Raw genomic sequence first — 26,966 nt, 5'->3', positions numbered from 1 at the left:
TTCCTTTATCCATTATCCTTAAGCTTTAGTGGTAACAACGGCAGTTACTAACATTTATAGATATCACAAGCTACATTCAATATATAGGTTTTTAAATCCCTTATTAGTGAATTAAAGATAAGAGAGATCAAGTAAAAATTTTTTTATTTTTTTTCAATATATGACCTGTTTTTTAAATTTCCCTCATTCAGGCCATCTAATGATACATTAAATTGCTAATGTGAATAAAAATGGATTCTTTATTAACTGTGTATGGGTGTTTAAAGTGGCCATTTAGGCTACCTTATCTTTCAAAAACATCAGCAGGATGACAGCAGGAGGAAATAACACTAGTATTGAAATGTTGAGAGTATAAATTAACAAGGAAGTACTGTGCATCTGGGACAACAGGCATACTCTAAGCAAATGTAGGCCATTCATGTTAAACACTAAAATGTTTACTTGTCCATGAATAAGTCAAAGTGTTTTACCACAAAATCTTACCTTTTACGTTTTAAACTCACAAGTTGGTTATTCTGAACCAACGTAACAATAAACTGGACAATCTAAAAGGAAAATATAAACAAAAAAGTTTCCATCGCAGACTCTTAATTATTAGTGCATATTACAAATCTTACAAAATTAATTCAAATACTACAGGCTAAGGCTAAGTCACATAATTTCTCACATATTAACATATCTGTAATCTGAGTGCATCTTACAATTGATATCTAAAGAAATTTAACAGTTTCCAAGCAGAAGGATAACCTGTGATGAAAGCTGCAGCTACCTGTAATACCAAGATGCTTAAGACATTCATCTACCTACCTACCTACCTACATCCATCCATCCATCCATCCATCCATCCATCCATCCATCCGTCTAACCACCCACCCACCTACCCACTTATCTATCCAACATTCAATTCACTTATTTGTTTTGGTGATAAGTACTAAGCATGCCTGGATACAGATCCCAACTTTCTACTTAAAATTCTTTCAAGATTATGATGGGGAAAAAAAAAAAGTGACTGGCAACATTTTTCTTGCACTGGGTAATAAAATTAGAGGCAAAAGAAACTGCCAGCTCTTTCAGAATAGAGCATAAAATTTTCAAGGTAGAAAACGCTTATTGGTTGATTCTAGAAAAATTATTGCTTAATACAAAATATTGCCATGAAATATCTAATTATACAGCAACAGAAATAAACCCCAAATACAGTTAGAGGTTATCCAAAAATAAATTCACAATTTAAAAGTTTAAATTCACAGTTTAAAAGTATGCTTTTTTCTTTAAAGTTAGAATACATATGCTTTTTTCAAATAAACAACGTAAAGATTTTGTTTTAGATGGTTTTCCTCTTAAATATCCAAGACACACACACTGCTAATCAAAAGAAGCTGGTTTAATCTTCTGAGTTGGATTAAATCTAAAAGGAAAAAAACTACTAAACAAATCAAGACAGGTAAACAATATTTCACATTTTATGACAATGTTTCTTAAAGTGCAGTCCATGGGCGCCGGCGTGGGTCAGTTGATTGAGCTTCTGAATCTTGATTTTGGCTCAGGTCATGATCTTATGGTTTGTGGGACTGAGCCCTGTCTCAGACTCTGCAAGAACAGGGCAGAGCCTACTTGGGATTCTCTCTCTCTCCCTCTCTGCCTCTCCCCAGCTCACATGCACACTCTCTCAAAATAAATAAATAAAGGTAAAAAAAAAAAAAAAGAAAAAAAAAGTGTGGTCCACGTCCAGCAGTATTAGACAAATTCTCAGCCCCACTCCAGAATTGCTGAATCTGAAATTCTGAGGATGGGGTCCAACAATGTATGTTTAGCAAGTCCTCCAGGTGACACTGACATGATTGTAGTGTGCTTGGCTTGGGGTGTGCTTTGAAATTTACTGTCAATTTCCCAAAGGAGATAGAAAGATGAGAATCACATGGTTAACTATGAAAAGCAGTATATTACTGACAGGCTATAAATAAAGGCCAAAAGTGAGTGGAGGACTATTTAGACTCTTTGCAAGGAAGTTCTCTATAAGTTTTGTAAAATGTAATTATATGACTAAAATACAGAACTGTCAATTAGAAATGTGCATGGCTTTAATATTGTGTGCTCTCCCCCAAAGGGGGATACTAAGTAGTATTCCTTAGAATCAAAATGAACTTTTCCACGGAGAAAAATATAGACATTTTAAATGAAGAATTAGATAGCATTAGAGTCTATGAAAAGGAAGTTAGTCACTAACCTTATTCAAAAGAAAATGCTGACTGATAGCTGATGAGAAGACAACTTAAATTTAAGCTTAAAGGTATCAATGAAATAATTTGACCTCAATTGTTTTTGTTAATTTATAAATAAGTATTATAGAAAAATTCTAAAAACATTAGTGGTTAAATTCATAAGATCATGAATCACTGGCTAAATTTCTTCTGAAATTTGTTCATCTTAGTTCTCTCATGACAATTCTTTTTTTAAATTTTTTTTAATGTTTGTTTATTTTTGAGACAGAGAGAGACAGAGTATGAATGGGGGAGGGTCAGAGAAAGAGGGAGACACAGGCTCCAGACTCTGAGCTGCCAGCACAGAGCCCAATGGGGGGCTCGAACTCACGGACCGTGAGATCATGACCTGAGCCGAAGTCGGACGCTTAACCGACTGAGCCACCCAGGTGCCCTTCTCATGACAATTCTGCATCACGCTGTACAAAGCTTGTTTGCTGAAGTCATCTAACATTTACAGTATTTACAGCCTCTAACTTTTGGACCTGGCAAGTTCTACAACCAGTACTATTTTCCTGTCCTGTAACAGGCACCTATACCAGTAACTCACATATACTATTCCAATTGAGCCAAGGCAAAAGAGTAAATGGCAAACTTATGAACCAACTCCAGCATTATGAAAACTCCCTAGTTCCACCAAACCACAAATATTCAAACTCAGATTTGAGCAGACAGAATGTCAACTTTCATGAAAAATTGAAATTTTAGTAATTATTTTACCAACTATCTTTGACTTTAAGGGAAAAAAAAAGCTATGTAGTATTATAAGCTAATATTTAACTAAAACATTATTTTCTGAGAAAAATTAAGATATTTTAAAAATAAAGTACAGGTTACGATATATCTATCATTTTAAATCAGGTATTCTTAACAAGGTTGCATGCTGGAATCACCTTTAGGGAAGCTTTGAAAATATATGCACTCAGACTAAACACTTACAACTGAATTCAACATTCAACCGTTCACTTGCATACTGATTGGAAAAAAACAAAAAGGAAAACCTAGTATATCTATTCTGACTACGGGCCAAAGGCTTCAACCATTCGTCTCTGTTCTAAGCTTGCTTCACTAGACCCAGATCCAGTCAGTCATAACTCTATTTTTAGCTGAAGACCTCCCACCCTTCCTTCCCCCACCCAAAACCTGTTGCTTAAACTTCAGAGTCTGGTTTACTCATGAGCAAAAAATAGCTGCCTTAATTACTTTTATGTTTCAACTCTTATTAACATATGAAAGCTGATATGAAAAGACTACATCACAAGGACACAATGCAACAGAGAGATTTTTCAGTTCTCCCAGTAATTTTCAGCTCAGATACTAAAATACAGAATTTATTTTATAACACACTACATTAACTGCTTTTCTGCAGAAACTAATAATGGCATACACTGATAATTCATTTTTTTGAACTCATATTCTGGTTAACTGATTTGAAAATTTTAGTCATTTGTCTTTCAAGATCACATCCATACCTTTTCAAGTAAAAAATAGTAAAAACAAAAATAACGAACCCACACAGTAAGGCTATCTTTCATAGTAAAAAATGTTAAGAAATTTGTAACATATTAATTATGTTCCCCAAAATAAAGTATCTTTAAAGTTGTTATGTCAGGCTATAAAGCTAATAAGACTTTAGTTGAGAATATGGAACAATTATATTAAGCTAGTAAGAAGTGTTTCTTATTAAAATGAAAATATAACACAATTTAATTTGTTTGACTTCAGAGTTTCACTACTCTATATGCACCCAATATATAAGAAATTAAAATCAATCACTGACTATTCAACACACTTTTTTAGGTTACAAATGGTACACAAATTAAACAAAGGCAGATTATAGTCATGGTGGAAAAAAGCTTACCTTTCGAATAACTTGTTGCTGTTGTGCATGTTTTGCTCGTAATTCTGACACCTCCTTCCAAAGGGACTCATTCTCACTACATCATTTATTAAGAAACAAAAAAAAAAAAATTCAGAAAGCCAGACATGAAGATATTAAGAATACCAGTGAACTTTGGGGCACCTGGGTGGCTCAGTCAGTTAAGCGTCCAACTTCAGCTCAGGTCATGATCTCACGGTTCGTGGGTTTGAGCCCCACGTTGGGCTCTGTGCTGACAGTCTGCTTCAGATTCTGGATCCCCCTCTCTCTCTGCCCCTCCCCTGCTCACACTCCCTCTGCCTCTCTCTCAAAAATAAATAAACATTAAAAATTAAAAAAAAAAAAAGAGTATCAGTGAACTTTTACTATTATTTTTGAGACTAGAAAAATGTTGATTACATAAAATAACAACTATCTTGACACAGCCGCAGAATCATCCTTTCATAACTATAGTACATTCTACTGTAGGCAATATAAACACAAAAATGTAAGAGTCATGCCTACATCCATATAGTAGTAGGCAATTTACTTCTCTGACAATGTGGTTCATTACTTCTTATTTAAAAAATAAAACAACCTTTCAACTGTGGCTACCAAGTGAATTTAGGACTTGTGCTTAGAAAAGAATTTTTTTTTAATTTTTTTTAATGTTTATTTATTTTTGAGAGACTGAGAGAGAGCGTGCATGCACAAGCAGGGGAGGGGCAAAGAGAGGGAGACAGAGGATCCAAAGCGGGCTCCACACTGACAGCTGAGAGCCCAATGTGGGGCTTGAACTCACAGCTGTGAGATCATGACCTGAGCCGAAGTTGGACACCTAAATAACTGAACCTCCCATGCACCCTTAGAAAAGAATTCTTTTTTTTGTTTTTTAATTTTTTTAACGTTTATTTATTTTTGAGACAGAGAGAGACACAGCACAAACAGGGGAGGGTCAGAGAGAGAGGGAGACACAGATTCTGAAACAGGCTCCAGGCTCTGAGCTGTCAGCACAGAGCCCGACACGGGGCTTGAACTCACAGACCGCGAGATCATGACCTGAGCTGAAGTCGGGACACGTAACCGACTGAGCCACCCAGGAGCCCCAGAAAAGAATTCTTAAAAGAAGTGACATTTACCCAGCACTTCCTATGCTCTAAGCATTATGCTAAGCATTTTATGTGTATTTCTTAAACTTCTCTAAAATCAGTCAAGAAAGGAATTATTAACTCTATTTTATAGAAGAGGACACTGAGACTCAAGAATTGAGAGACCTTGCCTAAAACCACACAGGTAATTTATTATAGTAAATGTTGAAGCCGATCTAAAAGTCTATCAGATTCTAAAACTGTCTACCTTAAAATCTGTTTCAAACACAAGCACAGAAACACTAAAACAAGTTTTAAAGCATGTCTAAATATATGACAAACCAATAACTTGCCTAGTAGTAACTTCATTTCCTTCATTGACTACTTTTATTAAACATGCAACTATTAAATGTTAGCAGCAATGATAACACTGAGAAGGCATGAAAGATAATCTACCTATTAAATGCTCTCATTTTTGCTCTTGTTAATTTCCATAATATCCACCTTCCTCAAGCCAAACTATTACAAAAGGGACTGGATTTACATATAGAGGGTACTGAAAACAAAACTTTCTTTAATACTTAATGAATAACTAGAGTACTTTTTATGACTCAGATATTTAAATTTTAAACACATTTTTTAAAATGTTTATTTTTGAGAGAGAGAGAGAGAGAAAACATGAGAGGGGGAGAGGCAGAGAGAAGGAGACACAGAATCCAAAGCAGGCTCCAGATTCTGAGTTGTCAGCACAGAGCCCGACATGGGGCTCAAACTCACGAACCACGAGATCATGACCTGAGCAAAGTCAGACGCTCAACTGATGAGCTACCCAGGTGCCCCAGACTCAAATATTTAAAGATACTATCATCTATTTGCCTACTAAAACATAAATAGAAGAATGGTTACCTCTAAAACTGATAGGATGAATCTAGGATCATTCCTTAAGAGCTAAACCTGAGATTCAAGGAACTGGGTCAAAAGGTACCTCAGCAGACACAAAACACATATAATAAACTAGGATGATTAAATAATAGATGCAAAATGGGACATCTTAAAATTAAGGCTTATTCAAAAAAGGGAATCATATCCAAGGTTACTCTTTTAATGAAGATATGTGAGTTAAGACAGCTGAACTAATCCCACACTTGAAATGGGAGAGAATACATAAAACTTAAATTACTCTCAAGACCTTGGCACCTATTAGAATAAGAGAAAAAATCTTTACTTACTAAGAAGTACATCTACTCTACATATAAGTTGTTACTGTGGCAAATAATGGTGCCAAAAATTGTAATAAAGCAAAAGCATGTTTCGGTAGATAAAAGATTCAAATAACACTTTACCACGTCTATGTAAAATAAATACCAAGTAGGCCAAGTCTCATGTGTCCTTTTTCCCTATTTTTTTGTCCTATTTTTTCCTAAGAGATGGGCCACATAGAAAAGTCTTATGAAACCACCATAAAAAAAAAAAAAGGATGAGTAACACATGTAGAATTTTTTATGCTTTGTGTGCCCTCATGTGTATGAACATCATAAGAAATCTAACTTAAGTAGAATCATATTTCCTACAACAATTTAAAGATCTACTATTTCATCAGTGAGACTCGTGCATCATGTTGTTTTAACTGCCCTAAATTCTTTTGATCACCATTAAGAAAATACAATATCGAGGTAAAGTCAAGGGCTATAAATCAAAATTAAAGGGAACCAATACTTACAGAAAAATGACCTTTTATCTTGGTTTCAATAATGTGATCTAAGTACTTAAAGCACTAACCTCCAACCCCCAACACACAAATATAAACACCAGCCCCTATATTAAGATTATATTTGGAAATAATACTTTACCTTTTTAATTCAGAAAGCCTGGACTCAATAGTTTCCTGTTTTATTTGAACCTTCTGAGCACTACTTATAATTTTTGTTAAATCTTCCTGACGAATCTTATTTTCTTCTGGTTTTGAAGATGAAACCTTTTGAAAGCAAATTCAGGAAATCAAATACTAAACGCCATATTCGTAATTCAAAGTTTCCCTATTATAAGTAAGTTTTGTAGCCCATTTAGGAAATTAGATTTAGTTCCAAAACGCTCAGGTGAGGACGCTATAAAAAGAATAAAATTCATAGCTTTGCAAAGAGAAAGAATAAGAAATAATCAATCTGTTTTTTGTTTTTTTAAACGTGGAAAAGTTTCTAAGAACAGGAACAACTTAGGGGCTTTTTTTTTTTTTTTTTTTGGTTCTATTTCGCCAAACTCACTGTAATTTCTTCAAGCCTCTTTATTATCACATTCCATGTTTAATTAAATTTATGCAGTAACAGCTGCACACTAGCCCATTTTCTTTCATGGTCCATTAGCTCTTTTCTCCCCTCTCTTTTGTGGATTTAGTAAAATATTTTATTTCAGCAAAAGATACCATTCATTTAAAAATGTATTATTAAATGCTTACTATAATGCAAGCGACTTATTCTGGACATTGGATATTTAGCAGTGAATTAAAGAAAAAGCCCTCCAGAGAGTGGACATTCTAGCAGGAGCTTACATTTTTAAGCTAAATTAGAAGGAGTGAACCATCCCAATATGGATGATTCCTCAATCCTCATAATGTAAAGATTTTCCTTCCCTCTAGAAGGTATTTGAAGACTAAGCCCTCAGGACAGTTGACAGCAGAGAAAAAAATACAAAATAGAGTGAAATAATGAAAGCTTTATTAATCTAAGTCATCCCAACAAGGAACACCTGTGTATTTCTGTACATTCTTAATTTCAACAGGTGAAATATTAAGTCTTGGCCAAAGATGCTACATGGTAATGCCCGAAATAAATCACATTAACAATAGCTCACCTTCCTTTTAATGTTCTCCAACAAGTCATCCTGGCCTTGTTTGAAGTAAGGGTGCTGAAATTCAACAGGACCATCTCTTTCCTGCTTTACAATTCCGGAGTCAATATGCACAACTTTACGGAAACCATCTGAAAAAGAGTAAAAATTTCGATTACTAAAATAGACCAAAGTAAAAGATTTCCTTTTTGCTTATCAACCTAATGGGAAAAAAATGGTTTAATCCATTGATGACAGTGTTCCAAATAAACTGCTATCCATACTCACACATATTCAGTTGCCTCACAAAGCTTGCCATGTTATTGTGCTTGAAATATTTGGGGAGAATTTCTTTCGCAAATCTTTGTTCATCCAAAACCAGAAAACTTTGGCCATTCTGAAAAACAACACAAAAAGTCAATTAGTTGAAGTCCTAAGAGGTGATACATATGAATCCCAAAACTGGGCAGTCCTTCTATGACACTTTCAGATCAACATTTTATTCCTATTAACAGCAACAAGAAACAAACTGTAATTAAGTGCCAAACTGTAATTAAGCTTTTTAATGTCAACCTCAGATGTTTAGTAAGAGTATGTCTCAAACCAAAAGCTATATCATACACTATGGCAAAATATTAGAGAAGAATTTCCCTTAAATCAGAAACAAGAAAAGAAATACTATACGTAGCCAACATAATTATTTAACATTATTTTAAAGCCAATGTAATTAGACAAAAACAGGTAAAATTTAAGAGGAAGTCATATTTTATTGTTATCTGCAACAGACATATCTTTGCACAATCAACTGAAAAACTGTAAAAGAATTCAGTAAGATATCTGGTTACTAATTAATATTTAAAGTCACTAGTGTTCTGGCATACCAAAAAAATAATTTGAAACTTACAATACTGTAATCAAAACAGTATGATACTGTCATAAACACAGAAAGATCAATCGAATAGAGAGCCCCCAAATACACCCTTACATATAAAGCCCAAGAGTTTTTACAAGAGCATCAAGACCATTCAATGGGAAAAGGACAGTTTTCAACAAATGATGCTGGGAAAACTGGATACTCACATCAAAAGAACAAAGTTTACCTTACGCCATATGCAAAGATTAACTCAAAATGGATCAAAGACCTAAACATAAGAAATAGAACTATAAAAATTATATGTGTGTGTGTGTGTGTGTGTGTGTGTGTGTGTGTGTATGTGTGTGTGTATACAAATTTTTTTTAAAGTAGGTTCCATCCCCAGCACATAATCCAAAGTTGGGCTTGAGCTCACAACCCTGAGCTCAAGACCTGAGCTGAGATAAAGAGTCAGAAGATGCTTAGCCGACTGGGCCACTCAGGCACCCCTAAAACTATAAAAATCTTACAATAAAACTTAAGGGAAAAGCTTTATTTGGATTTGGCAATGATTTCTTGGTCAATACCAAAAGCACAGGCAGCAAAGGCAAAAATTGACTAACAAGCCTACCTCAAATTAAAAACTTTTGTGCAAAGAACACCATCAATAGAGTGAAAAGGAAACCAACAGAATCAGAGAAAATATTTGCAAGCTGTGTATCTGATAAGGGGTTAATATCTGTAATAAAGAACTTCTACAACTCAACAACAAAAAGAAAACAACCCGATCAGAAATGGGAAAAGGACTTGAGTAGGTATTTTCCAAAAAAGATAAACAAATGGCCAATAAACAAAAAGGTGTCTAACATCACTAATCATTAAGGAAATAAAAACCAAAACCACAATCACCACTTTACAATATTAGGATGGCAATTATTTTTAAAAACACCAAATAAACAGAAAACAAATGCTAGAGGATGTGGAGAAACTGGAAACCTTTACACTGCTGGTGGAAATGTAAAACATAGTAGAGCTGCTATGGAAAACAGTATGGTAGTTCCTCAAAAAAGTAAACACAGAATTACTACATGATCCTACCATTCTACTATGTATCCAGAAGAATGGGGCAGATACTTGGACAGATATTTGTATACCCATGTTCATAGTAGCATTATTGCAAAAGTCAAAAGGTAGAAGCAACCTGGGGCACCAGGGTGGCTCAGTTAAGTGTCTGATTTCAGCTTCAGTCACCATCGTGAGTTTGAGCCCCGGACTGGGCTCTGTGCTGACAGCTCAGAGGCTGGAACTTCTTTGGATTCTGTGTCTCCCTCTCTCTCTGCCCCTCCCCTGCTTACACTCTCTCTCTCAAAAATAAATAAACATTGAAAAAAATAAAAGTAGAAGCAACCCAAATGTCCACTGACGGATAAATGGACAAACAAAATGTGGTATATACACACAGTATTATTCAGCCTTAAAAAAAGGAAGAAAATTCTGACAGGTGTTACAACATGGATGAACTTTAAAGACCTGCTACATAAAATAAACTAAGCATGAAAGGACAAATATTGTACTATTCTACTCATATGAGATATCTAGAATAGTCTAATTTATAGAGACAAAATGGTTATTAGGGGCTAAGAGGGAGGATTTGGAGTTATTGTCTAAGGTACAAAGTTTCAGTTGGGAAGGTTGAAAAACATTCTGGAGACAGATGGAAGCAATGGCTGCATAACATTGTAAATGTACCTAATGCCACTGAACTGTATACTTAAAAATGGGTAAAATGGTTAACTTTATGTTAGGTACATTTTACCATAACAATTTAAAACTAAAATAGAATAAAGAAATCAATAATAGAAAGATTCCAATAGAAAAAAGTCACATACCTAAAAATAAGTCTTAAAAATATACACAATGTTTATGAGAACATTAAACTATAAAGGGACAAATACAGAACTGTAAAGCTGTCAATTCTCTCTAATTAACCAATACATTAAATTCTCATTTAAGAAGAAAATTTTGGAGACGAGGTGAAAACATGCTAACACAACCAAATATTAGGTATTGAAGTTCACTTGTAAAATAATTATGTAACAACAGGCAAGAAAATACTAAAAACAATGAGAAGAGAGGTGTTAACCTTACCCTATAAAGGTGAAAGGATTAGTGTTTACAAGAGTTTTGTACTAAAGAGACGGTCAAAAAGAAAAAATGGACTACAGAGAACAGAAGCATAAGCAAATCTATTTGAGAATTATATTTACAATATATTATATTATATAATATATAATAACATATAATAATGAATATAATTATATGTGTAATAAGTACAAGTAGCATTCATATCACGGGGAAAATCTGGAGAAAAAAGGATGATTTCATAAACTTTCCATTTGGAAAGAAAAAAAACAAAAGCTCAATGCTAACTCACTGCTCAATGCTAACTCAAAGCTCACAACCATGCTTTTGGGAGTATGAAGTAAATGTAGAAACCATAGTGGTAAAGAATTTATAATTTATTCATGTAAACTGCTAGCTGCCTACCCTATTCCCAAATTTCTCTAACTCCTTTTGATTTTTGTTATTTTAAAGCTAAAATTGTATATTTTTAAGATGTACAACATGATTTAATATATTTATACACATAGAGAAAGGACTACTATAGTCAAGCTAACATCTACATCAAGCTAAAAAGCTTCTGCACGGCAAAGAAAACAAAATAAAAAGAGAACCTAATGGAATAAGAGAAAATAACTGTAAGCAATATATGTGATAAGGGATTAATATTCCAAATCTGTAAGGAACACATTCAATTCAACAGCCAAAAAAGAAAAAGACACAAACAGATTAAAAAAGAACCCAAATACACATTTTCCCAAAGATACAGAAATGGCCATGGCCATCAGGTGTATAAAAAGGTGATCAACATCACTAACCATCAGGGAAATGAAAATGAAAACCACAATGAAGTACTACTTCATATCTGGTAGGATGGCAATTATTAAAAAAAAAAAAAAAAAAAAAAAACTAAGTGTTGGTGAGGATGTGAAGAAAAGGGAACTTTCATATACTGTTTATGGTAATGTGAATCAGTATAACCATTATGAAAACACCATGAAGTTTCCTCAAAAAAATAAAAAATAGAACTACCACATGATGCAACTACCCCTTTCCTAGGTATACACCCAAAGGAAATGAAATCAGTATCTCAAAGCATTATCTGTGCTCCCATGTTTACTGCAGCATTATTTACAATAGACAAGATACGGAAACAACCTAAGTGTCCCTTAATGGAAGAATGGATAAAGAAACTGATACACACAATACACACACAGGAACACTATTTACCCTTAAAAACAAAGAGATCCATCTGGAAAAACACGAATGATCCTCTACTTTGTTATGAACAGAATCACAATTTTGTCTGATTTGCAACCACATTTCTCAGTCCCCCTTACAAAAAGAGGCAGCCAAATATACCCCTGGCAATTAAGATATAAATAGAATGGACTCAGTGGGGCTTCCAGAAAAGGTTCTAAAAGGGGAAAGATTCAAAGTGTCAAACCCCTATATCCCATATCCCTGCTTGGAACTTGAAGCTAATGACTAAAGTTTCAGCAACCCTGAGGTAGAGAAACTAAGTATGGCTGAAAAGACCAGAATGTGACTGGGTATCCTCAGACTTAAAAGGAAAATGCATCTCTATTGTTTAAACCACTGTTTGAATTTCTACTATTTGTGTCTGAAACTAAACATAACTATTAAGAGTTAGAAAAAATTCAATAAAGATGAAAATTAACATAAAAATATTTTAAATACTTATGACAGTTAATTGCATTAAAAATTTCTAAAAAATCAGTAAGATGAAAAATCCAACGTAAAATTTAGAAGAGGCCCAATCTCATTATAATTGTGTAGCAAAACAAATAATGATTTCCTCTTATTAGACTGGCAAAATTTGAAATTTTTTTTTAATGTTTATTTATTTTTGAGAGAGGGAAAGAGAAAGAGCACTAGCAGGGGAAGGGCAGAGAGAGAGGGAAACACAGACTCTAAAGCAGGCTCCAGGCTCTGAGCTATCCAGCACAGAGCCTGATGGGTGCTTGAACCCACAAACCGAGAAATCATGACCTGAGCTGAAGTTGGACGCTTAACCAGCTGAGTAGATTGGCAAAATTTTTAAAGTTTGATGATAATCAGAATTGGCTATTAGGTAATAACTATTGAAATTAAAAATGCATGTTTTTTCCTATCTAAAAAAATGTTACCTTGCTGCCCTCTCAATCTATTCACCCCATTTGTCTTTTCCTTCACTGCAAAACTTAAATTTATTTCAAAGCCCCCTTCTCCAATTTAGTACTATCTACTTACTCCTGTTAAAAACTGGTTTCATTCTCCCTCACTCTACTCAAACTATTTTTTTCTAAAATGTCAAATGCCAAATTCAATGCCTTCTTTTCAGTCCTGATCTTCCCACACTTCTTTGTGGCATTTCATTTGGCACTACTGACAATCTCCTCCTTAAATACTCTACTCTTTTGACTTTGAAACTAAATACTATTAGGTCTCCCCTCTCTCATGTTTCCTTTCAATTTTCTTCACCTATCAAAGGTAGTGTGTTTTTTAGGTTTCTATCCTTCATCATGACACCTTTTACACTCTTTTCCTAGGCAATGTACTGACTTTATTAAATATGATGTTTTATTATAAATGATCACATCTATATCTCTGCCCCATCTCAAACTTCACACTTGGATTTTTCAACTGTTAACATTTTTGCATAATGTTCTTTAATTCACCATGTTCTCAACCTACTGTCTATATCAAATCCATCTTCCTAACTCACCAAAATCAACTTTTTTCCTGTATCCTCCTCCCTGGCAATTGACTGAGAGGGGAAAGGGTCAGAAGTATGACATTAACAACAAAAAGATAAATTAAAAATTCTCAATTTTAACAGCTAGTTAAGGGAAAAATATAAAAAACATTTCTTTTAAAAATAAGAAAAAGTGATCTGTGATCACTGCTTCTATTTGACATGCTGAGGTCTTACCAACACAAAAAAGACAAAATTGGAGGTATAAAGCTCTGAAAGGAAGAACAAAACTATCATTCACAGATTCATGGATGTACACTTAAAAGACCCACATGAGTAAAATGATTAGCCCACTGGTTTATCTATCAACATACAAATGTTATTTGTATTTCTAACTACCAGCAACAGCCAGAATGTACTTTTAACTAAAGAATACCACATACAACATCTTTTTTTTAATGTTTATTCATTTTTAAGAGACAGAGAGAGTGTAAGCGGGATTGGGGCAGAGAGAGAGGGAGACACAGAATCTAAAGCAGACTCCAGGCTCCGAGCTGTCAGCACAAAGCCTGATGTGGGGCTCAAACTCATTAACCATGAGATCATGACCAGAGCCAAAGTCAGACTCTTAACCAACTGAGCCACCCAGGCGCCCCTCCACTTACAATGTCTTAACATACCTACGAAGAATATCTAACAAAGATGTGCAAGACCCAATTACCAAAAATTAAAGAACTTTATTTTTTTTTATTTAAAAACTTTTAATGTTTATTTATTTTGAGAGAGAACGTGTGCGCGAGCAAGGGAGGGGCAGAGAGAGGGAGACAGAGAATCCCAAGCAGGCTTCACACTGTCAAGGCGGAGCCGGACATGGGGCTCAAGATCTCACAAACCGTGAAATCATGACCTGACGTGCAATCAAGAGTTGGATACTTAACTAACTGAGCCACCCAGGTGCCCAAAATACATAATTTTATTAAACAAAATGAATTTTAAAACATGTCTTGTTTATGGGAATATTCAGTATCATAAAGACTTCCATTTTCCCTAATCTGATTTAGTTTCAATGCAATTCCAATTAAAATCCCAACAGATTTTCTTTGGTGGAACTTTAATTTAAAACACATACAGAAGAGGGGCACCTGGGTGACCCAATTGGGTGAGCGTCCAATTTCGGCTCAGGTCATGATCTCACAGTTCATGGGTTTGAGCCCCGCATTGGGCTCTGTGCTGACAGCTCAGAGCCTGGAGCCTGCTTCGGATTCTGTGTCTCCTTCTATCTCTGTCCCTCCCCTACTTGTGCTCTGTCTCTCTCAAAAATAAATAAATGTAAAAGAAAAATATTAAAACACGTACAGAAGAACAAAGACCAGCAAGAGTCAAGGTACTCCTGAGGAATAAGCTACCCTCCCAAAAGCAAGACAGTATAAAGCTACAGTAAGACATGCAATGAGGGAAGAAAAAAAAAAGTTCAATGGAATGGAATAGAGACCCTAGAAACAAAATCACAGTATCTACCTTGATTACTTTTGCTATAAGACATAAGTAGCAATACACATCACCACAGAAAGAAGGAACTACTCAATGAAGGGGCTAGGACAACTGAGTATTTATATGGAAAACAATGAAACTGAATTCCTTACACCACTCACAAAAATCAATTCCAAGTGAATTAAAGACTTACACAAAATATGCAAACTTTTAAAACTTTCAGGAAAAAAAGAAGAGAAATGGAAAAGTATTTTTCTCTCCCTGAGGTAGAGGTAAGAAAAAACATCCAGAAGAAACAAAAAGCATGAACAAAAAAGATGAATATATTAAATTATACTAAAATTTAAAACTTGTACTCATCAAAAGATAAGCTTCAAACTAGAAGATATAAGCAACACATAAACCTCCAAAATGTATATACAGAATATACAAGGAATTTCTACAAATATTAAAAAATAAACTACCCAAAGGGCGGCTGGGTGGCTCAGACGATTGAGCGTCCAACTTCGGCCCAGGTCATGATCTCACGGTTTGTGGGTTTGAGCCCCGTGTCAGGCTCTGTGCTGACAGCTCAGAGCCTGGAGCCTAATTCAGATTCTGTATCTCCTCTCTCTGCTCCTCCCCCACTCACCTCTCTCTCTCAAAAACAAATAAACATTAAAAAAAAAAAAAGATAAGCCACCCAATAGAAAAATGGTCACATACTTCATAGAATAGGTAACACATATGGCCAATAAATATGAAAAGGTGTTTGAACATATTAGTAATCAGGGAAATATAAGTTAACACCTCATTGAGAGAACACTTTACATCTACTAGATCAGTAAAAAATTAAGAACAATGATAATATCAAGTTTTGAGGATGTGAATTAATGGAAAATCTCATGCATGGCTAAGTATAAGAGTGTTTAATCTCTTTGGAAAACAATTTGAACTATCTTCAGGTCGAAGAGTTCATATCTTATTTTCGAGCAATTCCACTCTTCAACATAGGTACCTATATATACCTTAAAGAAATTCTTGCTTATACACACCAGGAGAGGTATATAAAAATACTCATAATAGCACTTGACACAGTTGACCATCTTCTCTATCTTGAACCATTTTTTTCCATCAACTACTATAACCTTACTCCCTTGTTTTTCTCCTATTGCACGGTTCCTTCTCAATCTCCTTTGCTAGCTTTTTCTTACTTTCCTGCCCTCTAGAAATTAGAATGGCCTGTCTTTTAGCTCCTTCCATCTCCATTTCTCTCCCTGGATGATCTCATCCAATCCCATGGCTTTACCACTCACAAACTCCAATGCCAGTGTCTTATATTCAAACATCATATTCAACATTTCCACGTGGATGTCTTGGAGTGTAGAACTCATTCAGACTGTTCAAAAATATTCCTGTTTTCCTTCCTAGCACTGAACTTCCCTACCTCCTTTGAAATTAGGTGTAGTCATATGAATAAGTATGGTCAACAAAATGTAAGCTAAATTTTCAAGTAACACTAGTGTTCATTTGTAATATCAAAGTTAATACGGCCAAACAGAATCTCTACCTGCATTTCTCTGAATACTCTCCCATCTGAGCAAACGGTATCATTTATCTTCTTGTTTAGGCCAAATCTGAGTCATTCTTAATTCTTCTCTGTCTTTCCTGTACTCCAGACAATTTATTAGTAAATTCTGCTGCTTTACCTTTAACGTAGATACCAAATCCAACAACTTCTCACATCTGCACCGCAAATACCCTAGTCTCAGCTACACTATTTTTTTTTCAGCTACACTATTTTCAATACCATAGTGGAAAACTGTGATAATCTACAAACTAGTTCCCTAGATTTCCAATCTTCTTACTACAGCCTTAAGGCCCTATACCATCTGTTCCTGCTACTTCTCTAACCTCAATCTCACATTCTCTAAAGATATTCTAATCACAGGGGCCTTCTCCAATCACATGAACATGCCATGTTCAAAGCCTTTACATCTGCCATTCTCTTTCGCCTGGCCTAATTGTTCAGGTGTCTGCTCAAACATCATGTCCTCAGAGAGGCTTTCCTCATCGATCTACCTAAAATGCCCACAAATCCCAGATAACTATGTGCTAGTTATCAGTTTATTGCTCCAAATTCATTTTCCATTGTCTCTTTTGCAACCGTGGGGCTGGGTCCCTTAAATATCTTTTTCTTGAAGGCATGGTGATAAGCTTTGTCAATAGAAGATACTAAAGAGATTATATAAGAGGAGGGGGGTTCTCCTTCCTATTTCCTGGTTCCTCAACATTGACAGGCTCCTACAGTGTAGGCACATTCTCCAGCACCTAGCTCTTGCAGTACAGAAGGTCAGCAGCAGAAGGCCAACAGCTTCCCTCAGCTTTCTCTCTCCCTTCGAAGGTTTCAAACCAGAGTATTTCTAGCAAGACATGTCCCCACAAATAGCTTTCAAGGGTGCTCTAGAACAAGGACTGATAAACCTTTTTTTAAAGGGTTAGACAGTAAATATTTTGGGCTTGCAGGTAATAATACCTTATAGACAATATGTAAATATATTGAGCATGGTTATGTTCCAATTAAACTTTATTTACAAAACAGATGACTGGACCATGGGCAATAGTTTGCAAACTGCTGCCTTAAAGGAGTATTTCTCCCACAAGTTCTGAAGGATGAGCTTCCAATAAGTTCCACTAAAGTGGCACCGGTGGTTTCTTTGCCATTAAGTGAGACATAGTCATATTCTTATAACTGCCAGCCCTATATTCTTTAGAGTGTTTACTCCAATTCCTCTGATATAGTTAGTAATTCTACATTTTCCCTGTTTAAAATATTTAAAAGTAATTCTTTCCTTCTTTTATACTATGTGACTTCTGTCTCCTACTTAGTCCTAACTGTTATCTCTCTTTAACCTTCTTTATTTCCTTCATGGTACTTACCACTAACTAAAATTATATTATCTGTGTTTGCTTACTTTTTAATTATCAGTGTCCTCCACTAGAATATAAGGTTTATAAAGCCACTTTGTTCACTAGTGAATGAATTCCAAGTACCTAGCACACTGCTGGTCATAACATACTCATGATAAATATTTGTGAGTAACAAAATAAATGAATCATTGGCCACAGTGGACCAAATTATCTTTTTAGAAGTTTAACTCTTGGATCCTATCAGATGAATGCCCCTTGCTTATATTTTTACGTGCTCTCCCTCTCTCATACAACCCTCCTTCACTCATACTCTGTGTCTCTGTTTATGTCATTCCTTCAGTCTCCACTCTACAATTAGTAGATAACCTCTGAGTGCAAAAATTCCATCTTACTGCCATTTAAACCTGTGAGGCTCAAACAATAGAACATAGAACTCTCCCAACACATTTCACAAGGGGAAGAAAGCCACTACTGACTGTGTAAGGTGGGAGAGATGGGTAGCTTCTTTTTAGGCTTTACCCATAAAGGTTGGCAAGCTTCCAAATAACAACAGTTGTTAGTGCTCAAATTGGTACTCATTTAAAAACATCCAAAATATTCTTAAATAATCTAATACTTTAAACGCACTAATCTAAAACATTTTTCAGAACAGAAATTTGTAACATTTTAAAAACAGTCCATAACTTTTTAATGTTCACCAGCCATTCCTTCTGAGTCTTTTGTTCACTCCCTTTTATGTATACAAATAGAAAATACTCATCAATGAATCTTTCAACTTTTCTGTAGATTCATCTAAAGTGGATTTTACCCCTATTCGGGCACATCTGTGGCTTTCTTGTTTTCAACTTAGTGTAATAATGCAATGGTTTCTGGGAAGCTCAAAACGATACCAAAACATCAGAATCTGAATGCTCAAATTAATTCAAAACAGCTAGAAAACAGGAGACTAATTCTGGTTTTGCTCCATTTCCCTCCTATTTCCTGATTTGTCTATACTGATTTGAGAGAGATGGAGAAGTAGAGAATGTCAAAGGGCACAGATGGGTATGAGGTCTCTAGCAGAAATCACTTCTTGGTCTTCTCAAACAATATGAACAGAGACAAAGGTAATAACACTAATAAAACAATGACTTCCAGTTCTTTCCTGCTTTTATAACTGCTTCACTTCGACATACACTATCAAATTTCAGTAACAGTAAAGACTGTTCCTCACTATCAATGGCAAGAACTTCCATCCAACTTCTACAACCTCTTGTCCCTGAATATCAAGTTTCTGCAGTTGCTTCCAAGTTAAACCTGTGCCTTCTGTTTAGGACTTGGTTACATTTAAAACAGCTTTAAGTTGCCCAACAGTACTATCTCTGTCCCTGATTCTGGCAATAGACTGCCTACCAGAGCCAAAATAGCTATACAAAATTTTGAAGTTATAGAAAATGTTAAAAAAAGAAAAAAAGAAAAAAGAAACTTTCAAGGGGAGAATATGGGGGAAAAAAATATGTACAAATATCTTAAAGACACTCTGATCCAAAGACATTTCTATTATTTGAATCAATAACACATTTAGTATAGTTTTGATTGCTCATATATTTCTATAATTAATCATGATAATGGGCCATTATTTCATTTTTCATTTTTGTCATATTACAAGTTTCAAGAAAAACTAGCTCTAAGAGTAAGTCTTCAAGAATCTTAAGCCAAGCTTTTCAAACTGTAGTTGGTTAAGTTTTTCCCCCTTGCCTTACTCTCAAGCTAGAGGAGTAAATTATTTTCCACAAGTTAAAAAAAAAAAAATTGCATAAAAGATTTCCTGGTTTCCAAAACATCTGCTGCTTCTAAAAGGTCTTAATATGATTTTCACTCAGATAGTATAAATGCTAAATTACCTTGACAGAAATTCAGCAAAACACATTTGAAGGAAACCAGAAACAACCATAAATAGCAACTTTTAAAAGATAAGAGTAACTTATTTAGTTTTTTTCCATTTAACATCATTGTTTAATTAATGTTTTACCTTTCATTTCATTGTTAACACTGCTTTTGGAAAAGTCTATGGGAAAGTAATAGAGACAGACGTCCTAAGCAACTAAGCTAAGCTCTAGACAACATTAATCCAGAACTGTCCACTGACTTGTGAAAGGGTAACATTTTGATATAAACTAAATATTGTGCCAAAGTGTATTAAGGGAAGTGCTTCTGATGGAAGACTGATCCGAGAGGTCAAAAATCTATGTTAGAGTCCCATCTCCAATAATGGGCTAGCTTTGTAATTATGGATAAGAAATCTAACCTAAGCCTCAACCCTCATCTATATAATGATGAGGCTAAACTGGATTATCTCTAAGATTCTTTTCAGGCATAATTTTATTTTTATCATCCCTACCACTTCCATTACATATCCCAAAAGATTTCATTGATTCACCATTATTAAATACCTAATGTGTCCTTGGTACCAACACGGTCTCTGCCCTCAATGAATTTATATTTTAACTGTCCCATTATGTATAAGAAAATTAGTAAAACATAAGCTTAGACCTATGGGATAAATAAGAATTATTTTTTTAAATGACCATACAAGCCAAAAACGTATAATAAAGTCAGCTTGGGTGGGAGAGACTCTCAGTCCAATCTCTAATAAATAACGAGGCTGAGTAACAGCAGTCTGTGCTGATCCATCCCTGTCAACTTTTAATCCTTCTGACTGATGAAAAGCATGAGACATCTGTTTATTTTTAAGTGTATGCTGGCGGCTGGCTTCCTTATTTTCACCTTTCTTTGTACAACTGTACAGAATTCATCAAATACTTAACACACACCATCCAGCTGATGATACTGACCTTTAAAAAAATTAAGTCCTAGAAGGGGTATAAAGAAATGAACAAATGACAGTAATATAAGAAAGAATATGGGGTTAACACTAGTCAGAAACTCCCATGTACTCAACACAGTGCTCCCTTTTAAAAGTAAAAGTGAGAGCTATAATAGGACAGGAATAGAAAAGAGAGAAAGAAGGGAGGTAACATTTACCCAGCACTTAACAGGTGCCAGGCACTGTGAAGGTAGTTTTCACTTACTCTTCAGCAACCCTCTAAACAACTAAATACCCCAAACAGATAAGAAAAATCCACTCCGCTTCACAAAATGATTCCAACAGCCTGAGAGTGCATTCAAACGCAAATGCACTATTTATGTAATAATCATTCTGCTTAGAATCTTGTATTTGGAACTGGAAGGGTCTTGCATCACCCAGGCAACCCATTCATCTTAAGGACGATGAAACTTAGGCCAGACAAGATAAGGTGCTTGACTAAGGTCATTCCTGTTTAGTGGCGGAGTTGGGATCAAACCAATAGTCAAGGCATCATATCCCACTCTCCCAGTAACTGTTCAGCGAAATTTAGTGATTCATGTTAGCTTCTCACCAAGTTACTGAACACCTGTCTATTACAGCACTTTTACTAAAATAATCACAAAAACCCGTTTATATATACAAATGGCTCAGAATTTCCAAAGAATGCTGTACCATTTTCTATACAAGATTTCGAAACCCAATGAGAAACAGTAACCTGCGTTTGAACATTTGCCTGTATCCCTCGGACTGCTCTCCTCATAAAGAACCCAGCGCCAAGCGGGGTGTATTTTTTAGTGAGGAGAATCGGGTCGCTGAGGTAAAGATTTCCTCAGACAAACCCTCGCGCCCAGGGCTGCGTGTGCCCTCAGCGATTCGTAACCCGCGAGCCCGGCGGGAGGACGGAGAATGAGTGTGCAGTAACGTGGCTCCGGCGCCCTCGTCTCCTCGGCCGCCTTCGCCCTGCCGGGCCGGTTCCGAACGCCGACGGGGCCGGACCGTTACGGGGCCTCCCGGGCCGCGGCGCGGGCCGCCCCTCCCCCACCGCGGCCTGAGCCAGCGGCGCCGGCCGGGACCCCCGCGGCTCCCCGCGCGAACAATACGAGGGGTCCCTCGCTAGGCTGACCGCCGGGGCCCGCGCCACCCCGCCACCCCGCGCCGCGGGCCGCGCAGAAGGCGTCGAGCCGCAGGCCGCGAGAGACAGCCCCACGGGAGGGAGAGAGAGGGGGAGAGTGAGGGGGGGGGAGAGAGAGAGAGAGAGAGAGAGAGAGAAGGCGGTTAGTCAGGGGGTTCGGAGGCCGCCGTGCCCTCACCCCTACCTGGCTCCAGGTGATGAATTCGTTGGTATGGGTTTCCTCCACAAGCGTCCACAGCTTGCTGAGGAAAGCCGGCACGTTCGAACTCTGCTTCATTGTTAACCAGACGCAGGGATTCCAAATTCTACACCCGAACACGGCGGTGGCGGTGGCGGCAGCAGCGGCGGTGGTGGTGGTGGTGGTAGTGGTGGTGGCGGCGGCGGCGGCAGCTGCTGCTCCGGGAGAACGCCCACAACGCAGGCGCAGCAGCTCCCGGGCCCCGCCCCCCAGCCTCGCCAAGCGCGCAGCGAGGCGGGGAGGACCGGCGGCCGCACATGACGGACAAGTCTCGGCGTTCGGCCTCTGCGCACTGGTCCCGCGCCGGTCCCGCTTCCGACCAATCCCAGGCGCGGACCACAGGACAAAGAAAAGCAATTGGGTGCTGCAGGCGAGGAGGGGGTGGGAGCAGAAGGGGGTGCTGCCTTCTTATTCGCCTTTTATGCAGTAGCCGTCACTGTAGCGGACCTTAGGCTTAGTGGACTGTGTTTGGTTGTTTCACGTGGAAACGGCTTTGGGTTTCTGAGCTGTGGCTGGGAGGCTACAGAAAGTCCTCGGGGGTATTCAGCCATAAGTTTGGAAAGCAAAGTGTGGTTTGCGCCAGGCAGGAGGAAGTATAATAATTCACATGGGGAGGGGGGGCGGGGTAGGGAAGCAGCTTTCGAACATGATGTGCTAGGCCCCAAATTGAAACTGTCTTAAAAACAGTAAGGCTTGCAGTTAAATTTTCATTAGGCGAAAACGGTTCCATTAAAATACGTTTGTCAAAAAGAGGAATTTGAATAATAACTCTTAACTAAGTGTGTACTTCAGTGAACCAGGCGCGGTAATAGACCTTACGTGCTGTTTTTAATCTAACACACAGTGAATGCCAACTATATGCCCAACATAAAAATAGTCTCATTTGTACCCTTTTAATAAATTAAAATAATCATTTCTGTATATACTTAGCAGGTATATTTTTGTTTCCCAGAGACTGTCTGATACAGTGAAGAAAAAAAAAATGAACAAGGAGTCAGCATATCTGAATTTAAACCCAGCTTCAAGGACAGTTGAGTGGATATTAAATTACACTGGTCTGTGTAATTTAGAGTAATCTCTTAATCTGTCAGTGCCAGACTTCCCCTTTTCCTCACTGGAAATAAGACTATCTCTTTTTTTTTTTTTTAACCCATGTAAGATAATAGGTGTGGAAATATAAAAAAATTGTACAAAATTAAACCTTTTTTTTCCAAAAGTCAGCATGTGAATATAAGAATATACAAACAAATCAGAGATAATAACTTTATACAAAATGGTGGCTCAGTCGGTTAAAAGTACAATATCAACTCAGATCACGGTCTCATGGCTCCTGAGTTCAAGCCCCACACAGGGCTCTGTGCTGACAGCTCAGAGCCTGGAGCCTGCTTCGGATTCTGTCTCCATTTCTCTCTGTTCCTCCCTGCTTGTGCTCTCTCTCTCTTTTTCTCTCTCAAAAATAAATAAATACTTAAAAATTCAAAAAAAACTCACCATAGGATTGCTTTACTTCCTAGGTGCATGAAAAAGAATGCATTAAAAAGAAAATACATACAATTTCCAATGAGTAAATATTTATTGAATAGTGAGTTTGCGTTCAGCCCTCATCTATTTGCTGAAGCAAAATCAGATATCTGACAGGATACATCCAATGTGTCTGCATAAAAGAACTAACATTTCAGAGCACTTATATATGCCCAGGGCTTTGTCCATATTATCTCACTTAACCCTCAAAACAACCCAATAAAGCAGATCTTATCATCCCATTTTTCTAATGAAGATTCTAAGGCCCAAAAGTGAATTAATTTACCTATATAGCAGTTAGTAAACAAGAGAGGGAATTTACACACAGGGTTTATTAAGCTCAAAAGCCTGTGCTCTTTCCATTGTATGATGTTGGCACCACCTCAATCCTTAAGATGCTTATATTCTAACTCAAGAAACAGGATAAACACAATGATCAGAAGTCAATGGTTTTTTTTAAAAAGAACTAAATTTATGGCATAAAAATACTAGGAAAGTTTAGAAAGACAGTTAAGTAAATTAAGGTAGTAAAGGAAGATGTCACGGAGGATGGTGACCTTAAGTTGGGTCTTGTACAGTACAATTGCATATGGATAGCTGAAAGGAAGACAACAGGGAGCAAAGATAGGAGGCCAATAAGCATGGAGAGTGACAGCTCAGGAGGTAAGATTGGTAGTGTCTGAGGGGAAAATGTGGCCTAGTTTCATGGCACTGTAGTATTTCCATCTTAAAAAAAAAAAAAAGGTGTGGTTTGATACAAGCAGAAGCTACTCTTTGAGCATTCAACCTGTAGGCTTGTGGGTTATAGGGCTCTGTACTTTAATGCTTGGTTTAATGCTTTGCTGTCACCATCTTGAAATTCTTCATTTTTGAACAAGGTATCCTGCATTTTCCTTCTGCATTGAGCTCTTCAAATTCTGTAGCTGGTCTGCTTTCAATATATTGCATATTATAGATCAGTGGTTCTCCAACTTAAACATACATCCAAATCATGTGGAGGGGGAAGATGGTCAATATAACAAATAAACAGGTATCACTTTGGATAGTATTTATCCACTCATGAGACCAGCTAAGGAGATAAGTTGTTAACCAGGAAACCTGGTGATATGACCAGGAAATAGATGATGTGTCTAAAATCACATCTCTTTGGAATTGAAACCATGTCTTTCATAGTCTGAAACATGTTTTTTTTTTCCTTTTATACCAGTGTACCTCAAACTTAAGCCTACATTAGAATTGCCTGGAGGGCTTCAGAAAAAAACAGATTGGTGCTTTTCCTCCTACTCCACCAACTAGATCTGAAGTGCAGGTTTCTAACAAGTTCCCAGGTGATGCAGCTGCTGCTGACCTTGAGAACCACTATTATAGAGAAAAAATTAGTAAGCTGACTTTCCTTTGCTAACATGTACAGACTTCTTGTTACTCACCCTTCACCTCTTAATAAAATGCAGATGTTCCAGAAATAATTTAAATGACTGTTTTCTTTTTCTATGAACCTAATCCTAATATTAATTGTAATTAATAAACTTTTTGAAAACTTTAAGTACTGACTAGAGACATTTTGGGGGGAAGAGAAAATCATTATTGAACCATTTGCACTTATATGACACTCAGTTATAAAACTGGGAAGGGAAGAAAACCAAATCAAGCTAATTCACAGTTATTTGCCACCTACAAATCCCACAAATATAAGAAACAGATTTGACCCAGAGTTCACAATTCTGAAATATTTACAATAGTAGAGAATAAAAATGTCACTTTCTTAAAGTGAATTGCCTCCTGTTGACTCCAAATTTAAAAGTCTAAATATGTCTGTGGCTCGTTTGCAGCCTGAGTGTAAGATTTAGAAGATTTAGAATAACATCAGAAAATATGAGTGGCCTAGGATTTTACTTAGGAAACAGAATAACATATTGTGGGACACTTCGATGCTTCAAAGCCTCTAATTCAGACTGTATAAATTCTACCTAATCAACTATGCAAAACTAGTTGGAATCAGTAGTGCAAGCAGAACTGGCTTTTAAAGATTATTTTCAAGCATAGTATGACTGAAACCAAAGGGAAACTGCACAGAGGTTTCCATCTACATTCCTATCTGGACAAGCTGTTAAGTTTCTTCAATTTTGGAATGAAGCAGGGGGGTTTAGGCAAATCACTAGACGCCTCCAAGTCCTAGATCCTTATGTATAAAATATGAGTGAAAATACCTGTTGTACACACTTCACAGAGTGGTTCTGAGGATCAGATAAAATGCTTCTTCCTCCAGCCCACCTTACAATCTTTCGAGATATCTTTCTGAAACACAAATCTGAAAAGTTTACTTCCTGACTTAAAACCGTTCAGTAGCTTCCCATAAACTTCAAAATAAATTCAAACTCCTGAAGATGGCATAAGACATCTTTTGTGCTCTGATTACACCTGTCTTTCCAATCATTGTCTACCACTCTTCACCTTGCCCTACCCTTAGCTATACCCAACTGCTTGATACCCTACTGGTCACGTTCTTTCACACCTCTGCATATTTTTCTGCAAGCTGTTTCTTCTGTGTAGAGAGACCTTCCTCTACCCCATTATACCTCAAGTTTCTCCTTAACCCTCAAGATTGAGTACAATTCTATACAGAAGTCATCTCTTTTATGAAACTTCCCTGGAGACCTTTATTATAGCACTTATTATATCATATTGTAATTATTTACATGCATTTTTAAATTTTTTTTCAACATTTATTTATTTTTGGGACAGAGACAGACAGAGCATGAATGGGGGAGGGGCAGAGAGAGAGGGAGACACAGAATCGGAAACAGGCTCCAGGCTCTGAGCCATCAGCCCAGAGCCCGACGCGGGGCTCGAACTCCCGGACCGTGAGATCGTGACCTGAGCTGAAGTCGGACGCTTAACCGACTGCGCCACCCAGGCGCCCCTACATGCATTTTTTATACTAGACTATGTAACTCCAACATAGAATATGTCCTATTTATATTTATTTTCATCATCAATGGCTATCACAGTGCCTTGTACATATTCAACTCTCAATGAATATTTGTTGAATTAATCAATGAATAAATGAACAGTTGAGTGTTAAGACCATTTAGTCTTCCATGTTCCAAAAATTTGGCATTAGTTG

General features: G+C 36.7%; 1 protein-coding gene across 6 annotated transcripts in view; it reads right to left on the bottom strand.

Moving 5' to 3' along the window:
* The window catches only part of HSF2 (heat shock transcription factor 2), a 41,300-nt gene extending 18,750 nt beyond the window's left edge, over window positions 1–22,550 (bottom strand). For 2 of the 6 annotated variants that reach the window (XM_023254307.2, XM_023254308.2), the window contains exons 1-6: window positions 22,268–22,550; window positions 8,319–8,427; window positions 8,055–8,182; window positions 7,058–7,182; window positions 4,123–4,198; window positions 484–545 (exon numbers count right to left, since the gene is read on the bottom strand). In XM_023254307.2, the coding sequence (XP_023110075.1) occupies window positions 484–545; window positions 4,123–4,198; window positions 7,058–7,182; window positions 8,055–8,182; window positions 8,319–8,427; window positions 22,268–22,360 (593 nt within the window). In that variant the 5' untranslated portion in view covers window positions 22,361–22,550. Of the gene's footprint in view, window positions 1–483; window positions 546–4,122; window positions 4,199–7,057; window positions 7,183–8,054; window positions 8,183–8,318; window positions 8,428–21,666; window positions 21,915–22,267 lie in introns of those variants that run through there. The other 4 variants (XM_023254306.2, XM_023254304.2, XM_023254305.2 and 1 more) reach the window with 4 other exon arrangements.
* Between the last annotated feature and the right edge of the window lie 4,416 nt (window positions 22,551–26,966).

Source organism: Felis catus, chromosome B2 (assembly GCF_018350175.1).
Source record: "Felis catus isolate Fca126 chromosome B2, F.catus_Fca126_mat1.0, whole genome shotgun sequence".
In the NCBI taxonomy this organism is placed as follows: Eukaryota; Metazoa; Chordata; class Mammalia; order Carnivora; family Felidae; genus Felis; species Felis catus.
The sequence above is the reverse complement of the archived record's forward strand: the minus strand, read 5'-3'. Positions and strand labels throughout refer to the sequence as shown.